This window comes from Eublepharis macularius, chromosome 15 (genome assembly GCF_028583425.1).
Source record: "Eublepharis macularius isolate TG4126 chromosome 15, MPM_Emac_v1.0, whole genome shotgun sequence".
NCBI lineage: Eukaryota > Metazoa > Chordata > Lepidosauria > Squamata > Eublepharidae > Eublepharis > Eublepharis macularius.
The window spans coordinates 53,728,120-53,743,065 of record NC_072804.1 but is presented as its reverse complement, the minus strand read 5'-3'; the positions used below and the strand labels follow the sequence as shown (position 1 = coordinate 53,743,065).

The window sequence follows — 14,946 nt, the reverse complement described above, 5'->3', positions numbered from 1 at the left end:
CTGAAAAAAAGCCCTGCGTATTAGTGAAATCAAGCTTATCAGATGCTTCAAGAAAGCAGGGCTGTTTCAGGATTTGTTTTCAAGGTGGGGCTCAAACCCCGACGTGTGAAGCAACGAGAGTAAATTGCGAGTCACCTTTCTCTTACCTCTGCCCATTCTGGGAACCAACGTTGAACTTGCTTTAGAAAATAACCAGAGACCTCGAGGGGTGGACGACATGAAAGAAAGGTCAGACGTGATCCGCCCATAATCGTTTTATTCATTTCCCAACCTGCCTTGCTACGGCACCCTCATTTGTGTTTACCCATCTCTCTCTAAAACCTGAAATATAACTATTGCATCCAACAGTAACATCGCCGATTGAGCTGTAACAGACTAACAGAACTCTGCCACCACCGCCCCGGGCCAAATTGCTCAAGCAGAAATGCTAGAAATATAGAGTTTGAATTTCTAATGAAAGCCCAGTTAAAACACCCGTGGCCTTCTGCTCTGAACCCTGTTCTATTTCATCACCAAAGACTCCCCGCCTTCTAAAAGCTCCGAGATCCTTAGGGAAATCCATACAAACTTGTCCCTTTACAGTTTGGTGATGAACTGGCCAAGAAAAATTTCCGGGTGATATCCACTTTCCAGATGACACTGTCAAGGGAGGTGTACGGGGTTTCGTCTCCTGGGGAAGGCACAGGCTGCAGTTTTCCTCTGAGCTAGCGCACTATCTTCACAGGGCCAACTGGGCTGAAAACCAAATAAACCTTACAAGCCCCCCACACACACCGCAAGCAGATACTTGGTTCCAGAGGCACCAAGGATGCAGAAACGGTTCCTTTTGGGACATGAGCTTACCCATAGAAAGAAGCTAAGACGCTGCCCGCCATTTTGTGCCTTTCAGAATGACTGTCTCAAGTACGACGGCCAGGTTGTATGTGGTGGCAGGGCAGGGGGGAAATTCCAGTCAGAAAGCCAGTAGAGATAAGGCACTGCGGTTCCACAGAGACAGCTGTGACCCTTGGTGTGCTTTACGTAAGCTGCATGCAACCACGGCTAGCTCTACAAGCAGGCAAGGCAAGGTGGGCGGGTGGATATTTTGGAGGGGGTGGCGGCCTTTGCCCTCAAAGCCATCCTGACCTACATCCAGGAGACGGATGTATGCTCAACAGACCTTCTCAAATTCTTGCAAAGATGCAAGAATTCGGGAAGTCCCATTGGCCACACGTGGCTTAACGTGCTGTATTTACAGACTGTAAAGCAAGGAAAAAAGCGTTCAGTGTTTCATATCCTGGGAGGGAGGTTAATAGTACTATGGGGTGGGTGGTGATGGCAGCCGAGTGGCACCCCGTAGTGAGCTGCCACTGTTTGCAATTAATGTTTTAAAACCGGAGGTAAAATAACCATTAGTGGCCGCTAGCAGAAATTGGCGTGGGGCCCTGGAGTCGCCCCCAAACCCAGGTCTGTATCCCCCTGCAGATATTCCAGGCGCCAGCGTTGTGAGCAGCGTTCCCCACGCTCTCAAGGGAGAGGTTGCCCAGCTGTGACCAGGCACAGAATTCTGCCCAGGAATCCGTTTTTGACTGAGATTTGTCTTCCAGGCCCCGGCTGCTGGTGAGGGCAGTGAGGGGTATGAAGATGAAGGGGGTGGGGATTCACTTCTCAAAGTGTCCCAGGGGATAGTGTTCGCCGTATTGCTTGAGGTGGCGCTCCAGGGATTCCTGCTGCTTCTGGATGTGCCAGGGCATCTCGCAGTAAACGTCCGAGAAGAGGAACTGCGGCTTGGGTTTCAGTTTGCGCTCGGCCTCCTCGAAGGCCTCCATCACCTGGATAAAAGGGGGAAAAACACCAAGGAAAGCCAGAGGTGGAATCCAGAGGGTCCAGTCATGCAAGCCAGTAAAGTACTTTTAAAAGACAATTCCTTGATCATGTGAAGGGCAACAGAGCACATCGCATCTTCCTTACGATGCTTGTCCCCCTAATAGAACAGAGACGGGCAACCTGTGGTGTGTGTGAGGTCTACAGGCACTCGTCATTTGACCCTGAAGCTGTTTCACCGTTTGGTTGGAGCACCAACATGTCAGACTGTAGTGGGTGGATACTCTCGAGAAACTGACAGTTCCGAGGGTAGGCAGAGACCCAAATTTGCCCTTCCCTGTCCTAGAACATTACCTTCTCATCTGAAAACTGAGCCAAAGGTAACTCTGGAGTATCCTCCCAAGGACATCACAATGCTTGATTCTCCCAGGAGGAGGTGCTGTGCATAAAAGGTGTGCAAACAGAACAGGTGTGCCTTCGCGAGTCCTTAAGAGCTCTTAACACTGTTTTCACCTTTGTTCATAGGAGTCTTAGGGCCAAGCTACACATGACGAATGACACTTGAACGGCAAGTGGATTGAGTGGAGGGCAAGTGAACAGGGAGAAATACACTTGCCGTTCAAGTGTCATTCATCATGTGTAGCTTGGCCCACAATCTCACAAGGACACTTGGACATTTCCTATCAGCTTTCACACAAACATATTTGAGTAAAGGGGGAGTATATCTTCTCTATCCTTAACTCCTTGTGGGAATGATGTAGGAGTCAAAAATACCCAGAGTCCTTCATTAAACGGGTGAGGCCTGGTTTGCACATGCTGCAGAATAAGGGGGTAGAACGGACTGTGCTATTTCCGACTGCAGGTGTGGGATTCCAATCGTAGGTTTTGAAACGACATTAACTTCCTTGCAGAGAGAAAGCTAGCATAGCAGGGGAAAAGTTTACCCTCCCTTATTTTAGCACAGGAAACCCCTCCAAAATTTTGATTCTTCACAACTCCACCATTGGCTCAGTCCATCCTACTTCCTCCATATTCTGGCTCTTACGCTCCTGCCTGTGCGTCCTCGGTTTTTTGCTGCATAGAAAATCACACAGGTTCTTCTGAAACTAAACTAAGCCAGGGCATAGATCAAGATGGGTGGCCGTGTTAGTCTATCTGTAGCAGTAAAAAAGAGCAAGATACAGCTAGAATCTGTTCTTATACCTTGGAGAGTGGAGTGATTACAGATTCAGCGGCTATTATCATTTGGCTTCTGCAGGGCTTTTTTCCTGGGAAAAGAGATGGTGGAACTCAGTGGTGGAACTCGGGACTGCCCAATGACGTCACTTTGGGTCAGCTGGAACAAGGGGGGAGTTTTTTAAAGTTTAAATCGCCCTCAGCAAAAATGGTCACATGGCTGGTGGCCCTGCCCCATGATCTCCAGACAGAGGGGAGTTTAGATTGCCCTCCGTGCTGCTGGAGCAGTGTGGAGGGCAATCTCAACTCCCCTCTGTCTGGTGATCAGGGGGCGGGGCCACTGGCCATGTGACCATTTTCAAGAGGTGCCGGAACTCTGTTCCACCGCGTTCCAACTGAAAAAAAGCCCTGGGCTTCTGTCATCGCTCCACTCTCCAAGATATAAGGACAGATGGACTCCCATTCTAGCGGTATCTGAAGAAGTGAGCTGCGACTCATGAAAGCTCATACCTTACCACAAATTTTGTTAGTCTTACAGGTGCTACTGGACTCTGGCTCTTTTCTACTAAGCCAGGACTGTTCTGCATCGGAGTCCAGTGCTTTGAGAATGCAGATCTTTCTCTCCTGCCTTGCTTATGTGAGCTAAACAGACCCCGGGGGAGGGAGGGACAGTCACTCATCCAGGCACTCACCCTCTTGCGCGATTTCTTACGCCAGCTTTTCTCCTGATCCTCGTCCCACCAGCCTCGTCCCACCATATAGTGACGGAGCCGAGAAATGGGGTGATCTTGTTTGTCCCAATAGTTGACCTCATCCACCGAACGGTAGGCGGAGCTGTCGTCGCTCGTGCTGTGATGCCCGATCCTGGGAAGACGGGGAGTGGCCAATCCATTAGGTGAACTCCTTAGCTCTGCCCTCCCCCCGTTGCCGATCAGAACTCACCGCCATCAGGCGCGTGCCTCCAAACCCACCTGTAGGTCATGGCTTCGATGAGAAACGGCTGGTTCTCGGCCACAGCGCGACGCCGGGCCTCCTTGGTGGCGTTGTACACGGCGAAAACGTCGTTGCCGTCCACCCTGATCGAGTGAATACCGTAACCAGGCCCCCGAGCAGCTGGGGAGGGAAAGGACAGTTGGGCAAACTTGCAAACTGTATTCCACAATCCTTTCTCTGCCTTGAATCCCTGGTAGCCTGCCACCTCCTGGTATCCTCTGAGCTGCTTAAAACAGATGAGATGCTAGAAGAGGGACAGAGGGTACTCAAAATACAGGCCACTTCACCTGCTAGCGTCATAACAGGTAAGGAATGTTTGGAAGGGAAATCTAACTATGGCAGGTTCCCCTGGGTAAGGCATGCACCCCAGGCATTTCCATCTCTGCAAAATTCTCAAGGTCCTTGTCCAACTAGCAAAGCAACTGAGAATTCAAGCAGACGCTCCTCTTGCATCAAAGCTGCCCCTCCCTGCGCACAGAATTCCTTACAATACAGCATCCCCTTTGCTTAGGTAAAGATAAAGGTAGGCCCCTGTGCAAGCACTGAGTCATTACTGACCCACAGGGGGATGTCGCATCATGACATTTTCTTGGCAGACTTTTGTTACGGGGTGGTTTGCCATTGCCTTCCCCAGTCATCTACACTTTACCCCCAGGAAACTGGGTACTCATTTTACTGACCTCAGAAGGATGGAAGGCTGAGTCAACCTTGAGCCGGCTACCTGAACCCGGCTTCCGCTGGGATTGAACTCAGGTTGTGAGCAGAGCTTGGACTGCAGTACTGCAGCTTACCGCTCTGTGCCACAGGGCTCCTGCGCCACGGGGCTCCCCTTTGCTTAGTCAACCCATAATCCACCCCTCCATTCCACAGGCTCCCCCTCTTACCGATCCCGTCGCCCCGGTACTGCTCAGACGTAGGGGTGGAGATGGCGTAGCCGTTGTTGCGGCAGAAGAAGATGATGGGGCACTCCAGGGTGGCGGCAAAGTTGAAGCCAGCATGGGTGTCGCCCTCACTGGCCGCACCTTCCCCGAAGTAGCAGATCACAACCCGGTTGGTGTTCTCCCTCTTGATGGCATAAGCAGAACCAACGGCTGCCGAGGGGGAGGGAGGGAAGACAGAGGGGATAAAGGCAGGGGACGGGAAGGGGGCCATGGCGACCGGGCAAATCACCGGGAGCTACCTTCACACAAACAGTCGTATCCTTGTAGAAAATATTTTATTATGGAAGGATGGTCAAAGAGGATTGGCTGTTCTGATCTGCTGAGCCAGGAAGCCGAAGCAACCCACCCAAAGGCCACCCCTGGGTCTGCGTGGCAGAAGCTGACGAGCACATTCCGTGGCCATTCCGCGGCTCCATCAACACATGGATCTCAGCTAGAGTGCTTCTCCTGTATATTCTCAAGAGATTGAGATCCTGTATATTCTCAAGAAGATTAGCTCAAGAGGTAGACCTCTGGCAGCCATCTTAGGAATATAAGAGTTGTTTGGCCCCAGACTTGATGAGAGCAACATCTGTCTCTTTTGGGGAGCAAGTGGTCCTGAATGGGCGACCCAGAACCAGTGCCCTATCACCGGAATCAGCTACCTCTTACAGGAGAGCCCCTCTGCCTCTACATCTGTCCCCTCACTTGGTGTAACCGATGCTCGCCACGCATCTTGAATACCACAAGTGTTTGGGGCTACTTTCATAACTTCACTGCCCGTGACCTTCTTTTGAGGAATGTAGCCGTGTACAGATGACCCAGAAGTCACACCTGGCTGAGTAATTCTCTCCCAGGCCATTTGCCGTTGGTTGTGTGAATGCAGCTCAGGATAGGGTAGGATCCGGGTGGAGCCTGCTAGGTGCATGAGAGACAGCTGAAGGGGGGACCTCTTCTACTAGGCTTGAGAGATGTGGGTGACTAGATTGGGATATGGGGAGAGGCAGGTGGGGTTGGCCTTTGGATAAGAAGACCAACGGGTTGGGGAACAATGTAGGGGGAAGGATACAGGGTTTTGGATTGAGAGCAAGGGCTCAGTTAAAAATTGCATTTCCATCTGTGGGAAGACAACTTAACTTGGGATATATGCCAAGGGACGTTACCCCATTCCCCTCGACATTATCCCATTAGGAAGTCTTTTTTTTCCCTGCTGAGTGTTTTTTTTTACAGACATGAATAAACCCAGAACAGTCACCTTAAACGCTAACCAATTTATCTGTTAGTCTTTAAGACCTCACAAGATGTTTCTTTGTTTTTTCCCTGCAACAGAGTAACACAGCTTCCCCAATGGCCATATCACCATAAACCTCCACAAACTTATTACTTGAATGCTAGAAAAGAAACTTAAAGGCTTCTCTGTCCAGGCATGGCTACTGTTGTGATACACTTAGGAGTCCCGTAGACTCCCAAAGACCAGAAGATAATGAAACAGGCAAACTAATCTTTCACTGTACCATCTTAAGCTGTTGTGGGAATGTGCACGGTGTCTGGTGTCGCACAACATCAGCGCTTCATTTTTGCTTGATCCAGGTCCGATAAGATCTTAAAGACCAACCAGATTTCCAAGTTGAAAAGAGCAAGAGTCCAGTAGAACCTATAAGACTAACAAAATTTGGGGTAGGGTATGAGTTTTCGTGAGCCACAGCTCACTTTTTCAGCTGTGACTCACAAAAGCTCCTACCCTACCACAAATTTTGTTAGTCTTATAGGTGCTACTGGATTTGTGCTATTTTCTACTGCTACAGACTAACATGGCTACCCATCTTGATCTATCACAGATTTCCAAGGTATGAGTTTTTGAAAGTCAAAGCTCCAACTCTTGAAAGCTCCTACCTTAGAAATCTAGTTGGTCTTTAAGGTGCGATTGGAACCGGATCTTGCTCTTCAACCGCAGAACAACAACGGCTACCCACCTGAAACTATCACTTTCGTCTTGTGCTACTCAAAAGGCCACCCAGTGTAATATGATTTAATGTGCTTTGTCCTTCCTACAGGGTTGCACACAGCCACTTAAGCACTGCAAATAATTGTCTCCAGGCAAGAAGGTAGAGAAGTCTTTGTAAACTGAGAGCTAAACTACATGAGATGAATTACACACTCAAGTGAAGGGAGATGCAATGTTAGCCGGGAAGCGTAGTTTGAATTTCACCTCTCTCTCTACAGAGCTGGCAAAGATCGCTCCTCAGAGGGTTTGTTAATTTCCTCTTCGCCTCCTTGAAAGCTCTGTCAATTATTAAAAAAACCTCTGAGGAGCAATCTCCGCCAGCTCTGTAGTCAGAGGTGAAATTCAAACTATGCTTCCCGGCTAACATTGTGTCTCCCTTCACTTGAGCATCCTTGTGTAATTCGTCTCGTGTAGTTTAGCTCTGATTAAGGTGTCTGTTTGTGGCTTCCCAGGCTGTGTCATAAAGGACTTGCGCTGGTATGCATACGCACAGCCAAGTAGGCGACTAAAAATGATTAAGGGCTAGGAACTTTTGTGGACTTATTTAAAAGTTCAGCTCTCTCTTTAGTGACGGAAGGTGATAATGTTTTGATGAGCACATACAGGCTCCCAAGCCTGAGTAGCCACTCTCCCTGCTTTGAAACACAAGTGGGCTTGGCACATCCCCGTCTTAAAACTGTACCTGCCTCCCCTCCTGGAAGAAGATGTTTGACCTCACCTTGTGGGATTTGTGTAGCGAGCGGGGACGAGATGGTGACAAAGTGCAGATCTTTGCAGCCATAATGCACGGGCATCTGACGGCCTTTCCCGGGGTCGCTGGCATTCCCGTAGCATTGTGCCATGAACAGGTCCAGAGGATACCCTCTGTGCATCAGAACACCTGGAAGAGGGAAAGGAGATGCAGGATTCGCTAGGAAAGAGCTGAGACTGGCATTTCAGGCTGAGAATGCTCTGAAGTGCAGGAATAAGGTTATAGATTCAGACAGGGGTTTTTTTCTGGGGAAAGAGGTGGTGGAACTCAGTGGGTTGCCCTCAGAGAAAATGGTCACATGGCTGGTGGCCCCGCCCCCTGATCTCCAGACAAAAGGGAGTTGAGATTGCCCTCCGCACCGTGGAGGGCAATCTCAACTCCCCTCTGTCTGGAGATCAGGGGGCGGGGCCACCAGCCATGTGACCATTTTCAAGAGGTGCTGGAACTCCGTTCCCCCGCAACAACCACAGTGTTGGCAAATCACAAGCCCTGCTCCTGCTTTTTATGAAGCAAAAGGGATCTGGGTCTCCGGCACGCCCCCTGGCTGGTACTTCATCCCATCTCATTGTCTGTAGCGCTGGCTGAGGTTTAGAGCAAGCGACTGGCTAGACACTGGGGTCCTCGAGAGGGAAGATGAGAGGAGGAACTGAGAGGGGGCCATTCAGGAGATGAAGCCCTGTTCAGTGGAGGAGGGTGCAAGTGGATTTGGAAGCCTGCGCATGGCTATCTTGTGCTGTCCCCTAGTGGTGGAGGAGTTTGCAGCACACCTTGCTGCAGCCAGAGCGAGGTCTGGGAGGATGACCGTGTTTTACCGAGGTCACAACTAGACAAGCCCGAGGGGATATCTGTAATTTAACTATTTGTTTTAAAAAACTGCAGAAGATTTAAACAGCAGAGGCGCTGAGGTTTGCATGCAACTTTCCCCCTCATTTCCCAATGCACACCACACAACCTATAGCTGCTATTTTTTCCCACAAGGGAAACCATACAGGTACTTCCTCAGCTGGTGCAGCCAGCAGCTGGAGGAATTGAAAGCAAGGAAAATGGTGTAGAGAGCAGGGAAGAGTTAAACCACTTCTCGCAGCAACGTGGCCCTAATCCTAAAGCGGTGGAGGAGAGAGTCCTGCAGCTTTATCTATTTGTCAAAAACGGCCAGAGAGCTGATTGCAGACGTTACATCCCATCTGGCCTTGTCAGTTACCGGCTTCCCGATACTGTCCGAACACCAGATCAGTGTCGTCGAGGGCAGCCGCGCTGCCGATGTGTGTGCCTTCCTCCCCGTAGTTGGTCATGTAGAAGGAGATCCGACCCTATGAACAAAAGACGGAACTTAGCATCATGGAAGGCGGAAGACTCCAACGCCAGGTCTCGCTCTCTTTAAACCCACTGGATCCATCCTTCTCAAGCTCTGTTACAATTCTTTTTGTGTGTGTGTGTGTGTCGTCAAGTCGCAACTGACTTATGGCAACCCCAAACAGGGGCTTTCAAGGCAAGTGAGAAGCAGAGGTGGTTTGCCAGTGCCTTCCTCTGCAGAGTCTTCCTGGGTAAAAAGGTAAAAGTAGTCCCCTGTGCAAGCACTGAGTCATTACTGACCCATGGAGGGACGTCACATCATGACGTTTTCTTGGCAGACTTTTTGTTACGGGGCGGTTTGCCATTGCCTTCCCCAGTCATCTACAGTTTACCCCCAGGAAACTGGGTACTCATTTTACAGACCTCGGAAGGATGGAAGGCTGAGTCAACCTTGAGCCGGCTACCTGAACCCAGCTTCCGCTGGGATCGAACTCAGGTCATGAGCAGAACTTGGACTGCAGTACTGCCACTTACCACTCTGCACCACAGTAACTGCCCAAGTATGATCCATCTTAGCTTCCGAGATCTGACAAGATCCGGCTATACCATACCACCTTCCCTCCTTTATAAATTTAGTCTCCCCGAATTGGAACAGAGAAACCTGACTTGCCTCTCTTTAAGGCATTGTTCACGCTTTAATTTTTGAACTCAGCTGAAAGTGGCCCGAAACTTCGCCAGCCTGCTCTTACCAGGGATTGCCCAGTGGCCTTACCTGCCTCTGGGACTCGTACAAGATCCGATCCATCGTATTGAGAAGCGTCATGCTTCTGTAGAACTTCAGAACTTCCTCTTTAGGAAGCTGCAACGAGCGACGGGGTGGAACAGAACAAGAAAGAGAGTTCCGTTAAAAAAATACTCAAACGGGGCTGAAAAGAATGATTTCCAATCCTCAGGCACTGGCTGCTAGGGAGATTCCCAATTGTTACATAGGATTGTCTCACCTGGGGGTCCTCGCTGGGATTGACGATCTGCCCCTGGCGGTCCATGACCCGGTAGATGGGGATCCCTGAGATGACATTTGGTTGGATAAACTCAAGTCTGTCCACAAACTCAGCGGAGGCACCCGGGAACTGCGGCTTCTCTTCAAGTGAGGTGAACTCTTCCTGCTGTTGAAGGGATCCCTGGTAAATTGGGGGAAGAGGATAAGCTGTGAATGTGACACCTTCCCACCTGGCATGATGAGTCAAGCCATCCCCTTAAGGTTTCTGAAACTTCAGATATCCCCTGCGGCAGCTACTGCAAAAAACTTTTCTGTCCTGTTCCAAACTAGAATTCGCTTACAGCTCAGGTCTTGCAAAGGTGGGCATAAAAGTCCGGCGAACCTCTGTCTAGCCAAATGTCCCTCAACCCATTTGCTTTGGCCTTGTGCTGCTCCTTACATCTTACAGCACCCCAGCTATGTTTCCTTGTTGCATAACAGTGCATGCAGGTGTTACAGAAATACAGTAGCCAAGACTAGTATCTGAAGAAGTGAGCTGTGACTCTCAAAAGCTCACACCCTACCACAAATTTTGTGAGTCTTATAGGTCCTACTGTTTTGCTCTTTTCTACTGCTAACATGGCTACCCATCTTGATCAGTAGCCAAGACTGAAATACTGGTGGCCAGGGGAGTTATCTGGAATCCAGCTGTTCTCTGGTGGCATACAGAAGGCCGGGCAGGTTCATTTTCAGTGTATAAAACAGTGTCCATCACTCATCTCATAGTGACTGCTAAATACAAGTCAGTGTGACTTCAATAATAAAACTATTCCCTATATAAATAACTACCAAAGGAGTAAAGATCACTTGAATCTACGTCATAATGGCCAAGAATCTGCCTTCCCTCCAAAGGTATAAAAGACTACCAATTCTTTGGATTGCAGCTTCTCCGAGCTTTGTATAATAGCTTGACCCAACAAGAGCTAAAAATTCATTTATGTTCACAGCACTGAGAGCTTTTTGGGCCGGGAAGCTGAGATTCCTGGGTCATATCTCACTGCAGCCCGGGATAATACTGGGAGACCTTACAGAGCTGATATAAATTACTGAGCTGCTTTCAGGAAAAGTGTCACATGGTCCCGCTTAAGTATGATGGGATGGTGACCTCTGCCTGTATAGACTGTTCATGTTTTCAGTTTTATAGCTGTTTACTGTCTTGGACATTTCTTGGAAATATTGAATATTAATGAGATTATTCTCTCCCTTTTTAAAATGTCTCATTTGGTTCTTCTGCTTGGTAATATATCTGAAGTTTCAATTTAAACCTGCTGTATTTTAATTTTGTAAAAGCATTAATCTGTCTTAGAGGTCACCTGGAGGAACTGTTCAAAATTACAGCCGATTTCATTTTCAGATAAAGGAGGGAAAAGTTTAATTAACGAGCTGAACGCCTTCCTTGACGTCAACCCAAGAAGAAAAAGATTTCTACGTTTCTTTAGCCGGCTGACCCCAGTAAATCAACCCAAGGAAAGGGGAGGGGGGATGTAAACTGGAAGCAGTCCTGGGAAAGGAACACACCCCCTCTTCACACCCCCTGAAACGGGCCAATCGGATGGCAGGAAAACACAAGGGCCTTGGATTCCCAGATCCCTCCCCGAGTTGCTTCAAGGAAGAAACTGAATTTCTCTCCTGCAGGCACGGTGCGCAGGTGACCCCATAAACCCCACACATGGAAGTGCCTTTTAAAAAACTAGATGTCCTCCTCTTTAAAATAGATTTTCACCTCGCTGGTAGCATACGCCAAGCCACATATTTCCAAGGGAGCAGCTTCCGTTGACTTCAGTGGCTCTTATTCTTAATTGTAAACAGCCTTAAACAGTTCTGGGGCAGGTGAATGCAAGCATCAAAATGAACCATTTGGGATATTAATTGTCACGAGTAAAATGCAATGAGCAGTCCTGAGCCCATGGGAAAGGGGGGGGCAGGCTTACTGACTACGCTAGCATCCTGGGCAGGAGTGCTAACCTTTAATCTCTGCTCCACTCCCCAAAAGAGAGACCCACATTCCATACACAACGAAGAGAACTGTGATTCTCGAAAGCTTATGCTACAATAAAATTGGTTAGTCTTAAAGGTGCTACTGGACTCTTTTTGATTTTGCTACTACAGACTAACACAGCTAACTCCTCTGGATCTATTCCATACACAGCACCTCCTAATTCTACCCCATGCACACCTGGCAGAGCTAGGGAGCCTGGTGTGCAAGGGACGGAGACGCAGATCCAATCTGTGCTAAACAGTAAAGAGTCCAGTAGCCCCTTTAAGACTAACCAACTTTATTGTAGCATAAGCTTTCGAGAACCGTAGCTCTCTTCGTTGGTTAGTCTTAAAGGGGCTACTGGACTCTTTACTATTTTGCAACTACAGACTAGCACAGCTAACCCCTCTGGATCTAATCTGTGCTAAATCACTGATTTAGGATCCGGAGGGGTGCGCTCTTTCTGCCTAGCCTACCTCACAAGGTTGTTGGGGAATAACATGGGGGGGGGGGAGACTCCATGAGCTCCTTGAAGGAAGGGATGGGATACTAAAAAGCAAAATAAAGAACTGGAACCTGCCTTCGAACCCAACCTCCCTCCTCCTCTTTGCTCTAGACTCCCCAAAGGAATTTTTTTCATGGAAAGATAGGGACTCCATCCATATGGGGCGCCCACTGTTGTGTGCCCCTTTTAACAACAACAACATTCAATTTAACAACAACAACAACATTCGATTTATATACTGCCCTTCAGGATGACTTAACACCCACTCAGAGTGGTTTACAAAGTATGTCATTATTATCCCCACAACAAAACAGCCTGTGAGGTGGGTGGGGCTGAGAGAGCTCTGAAAGAGCCGTGACTGGCCCAAGGTCACCCAGCTGGCTGCAAGCGGAGGAGTGGAGGAGTGGGGAATCAAACCCGGTTCTCCAGATTAGAGTCCTGCCGCTGTTAACCACTACACCAAACTGGCTCTCACACCGTCCCTCCACTCAAGGGCCCCCATCTTACACTTGGGGGAGCCAGCTTGCCCCTCCCCTTCAGCTCCCCTCCCCTTTTTATGCCACTCTGAGGAAGGAAGGAGCTGGACCAACCTATACTACAAAGTGGAACCCAGGAGTCCTGGCTTCCAACCTCCCTCCTCTTTGCTCTAACCGCTAGACCCCCACAAAGGAATATTTTTACCTCTTGTGTCATTCAGGGTCCGCTGCCCCCCCTGCCGTTGTCACCCCCCCCATCTCTAACCCTTCCTAGCAGATCCCCCCCCCCAAACCCACCTCAATTCCTTCCAGCTTTCTCTTCTTAGATGGGGGGAGCTCAAATATGCCCTCCCCAAACCCCCTCCCCTATTAAGAACTCTCTCATAATGGAGAGAGGCAATTCTGGGTCTTCCTGCCCCCTTGCCCTCGCTGTCCCCTACCTCCAACCCTTTCTAGCAGACCCCCAACTCAATTCCTTCCAGCCCTCTTCTTGGGGATTAAGAGCAAATACCCCCTCCCCAAATTCTTCTCCCTGATAAGAAATCTCATATATTGGAGAGGGGCGCCCATCCCACCCTTCTGGAGGTCCCATTTCTAACTGCGTGTGTGTGTGGGGGTCCTCATCTCCCCCCTCCAGCCCCAGATCCCCCTTCCTCTCCCCCGCCCATCTCCGCCCAACGGGTGACTCACCCCTGCGCGCAGCCCCCGCCGGGCGGCGGGCAGCAGGGGGCGGCCCAGGCGCGCCAGGCGCAGCAGCCCGGCCCGCGTCGCCATCTTGCGTGGCCCCCGGAGGAGGAGCGGCCGGGCGGGCGGGCAGGGAAGCCGCGCCTCTCGATCGGGGCGGGCGGCGCTGGCTCGGCCCCCCCGCGTTTGCCAGCTCCCGGTCGGGAAATTCCTGGCGATGGGGGCGGAGTTTGTGGAAGGGCCTAAGGAGAGTGTAAGAGCAAAGAGTGCGCCCTCCAAAGCTGTCACTGTTCTCCAGGGGATCTGATCTCTGTAGCCCGGAGATGGGATGTAATTCCAGATCTCCAGGCACCACCTGGAGGTTGGCAAGCCCTCCTTCCATCTCTTTCTGGCCCCTCCTCTTTTTTGCAAACAACCCCCCCCCCGCACACACACACATACACACACCAATTCCTTTTCCTCTCTGGCTCCTCTAGGCTGCTTTGCTTCATGCCAGTCTGAAAGCCGACAATGATTTTATCCCGTTGGAGTGGCATTCCCACCTCTTTTGTGCCCTGACAACAACCCTGTGAGGTAGGCTAGGCCGACTGAACGGCGCTTTCGCCCAGGCTGAATAATACGCATTCCATCCGCTTTCAATGCACTTTGCGACGATTTTCACACAGGTTTGAATAATGCATTTTCAAGGCACTTAAGCCTTGTTTCGCACAGGAACAATCCAATTGCAAATGATTCCAAAAGTACACTGAAAGCATATCTGTCGAAGGGAGCTCTGACCAGCAGTGTTGATTCACAGTACAACCGCTAAACCACTATGCTACAACAAGTAGGTCTTTGAGGAAGTGGAGTCTAACTCATTAAAGAATACACAGCAATAATTTTTGCTGATTTAAAATCTTTGCAAATTTGCATCTATATACTCCTATTACATTCTTTATTGCAATGCCTTTGAAATTGACTGTACTGACTGGTTCTGTGTAATCCACCTTGAGTCTCAGTGCGAAAGGCAAACTATAAATAACGTAAATAACACAAATAAATCTTTGCAAATGTGCATCGTGTATGAGCCCTATCCCACTGTTTATTGAACTATCTTTGAAATTGACTGTACTGACACTGTGTGATCCGCCTTGAGTCTCAGTGCGAAAAGGCGGACTATAAATAACATTGATTAAAATAAATAATAAATAAATAAATCCTCTTTAAAAGTTCCTTGGTTCTGCTTCTGGGCTTGCAGATTGCCTTGAGCCCCGGGGAGAAAAGCTGGAGCAATGAAACCAAGAGGCCCATACGATTCCCTCCGCTTTCACGCAACGCTTTCCC

General features: G+C 49.5%; 1 protein-coding gene across 1 annotated transcript; it reads right to left on the bottom strand.

Moving 5' to 3' along the window:
• Positions 1-236: 236 nt before the first annotated feature.
• BCKDHA (branched chain keto acid dehydrogenase E1 subunit alpha) lies at positions 237-13,730 on the bottom strand. The gene is made up of 9 exons (XM_054999289.1): positions 13,630-13,730; positions 9,943-10,122; positions 9,714-9,800; positions 8,850-8,958; positions 7,616-7,777; positions 4,857-5,063; positions 3,951-4,092; positions 3,672-3,843; positions 237-1,811 (listed from the first exon to the last, which is right to left on the bottom strand). The coding sequence occupies exons 1-9, from the start codon at positions 13,711-13,713 to the stop codon at positions 1,641-1,643; spliced, it is 1,314 nt and encodes a 437-aa protein (XP_054855264.1). The 5' UTR covers positions 13,714-13,730; the 3' UTR covers positions 237-1,640.
• Positions 13,731-14,946: the final 1,216 nt, after the last annotated feature.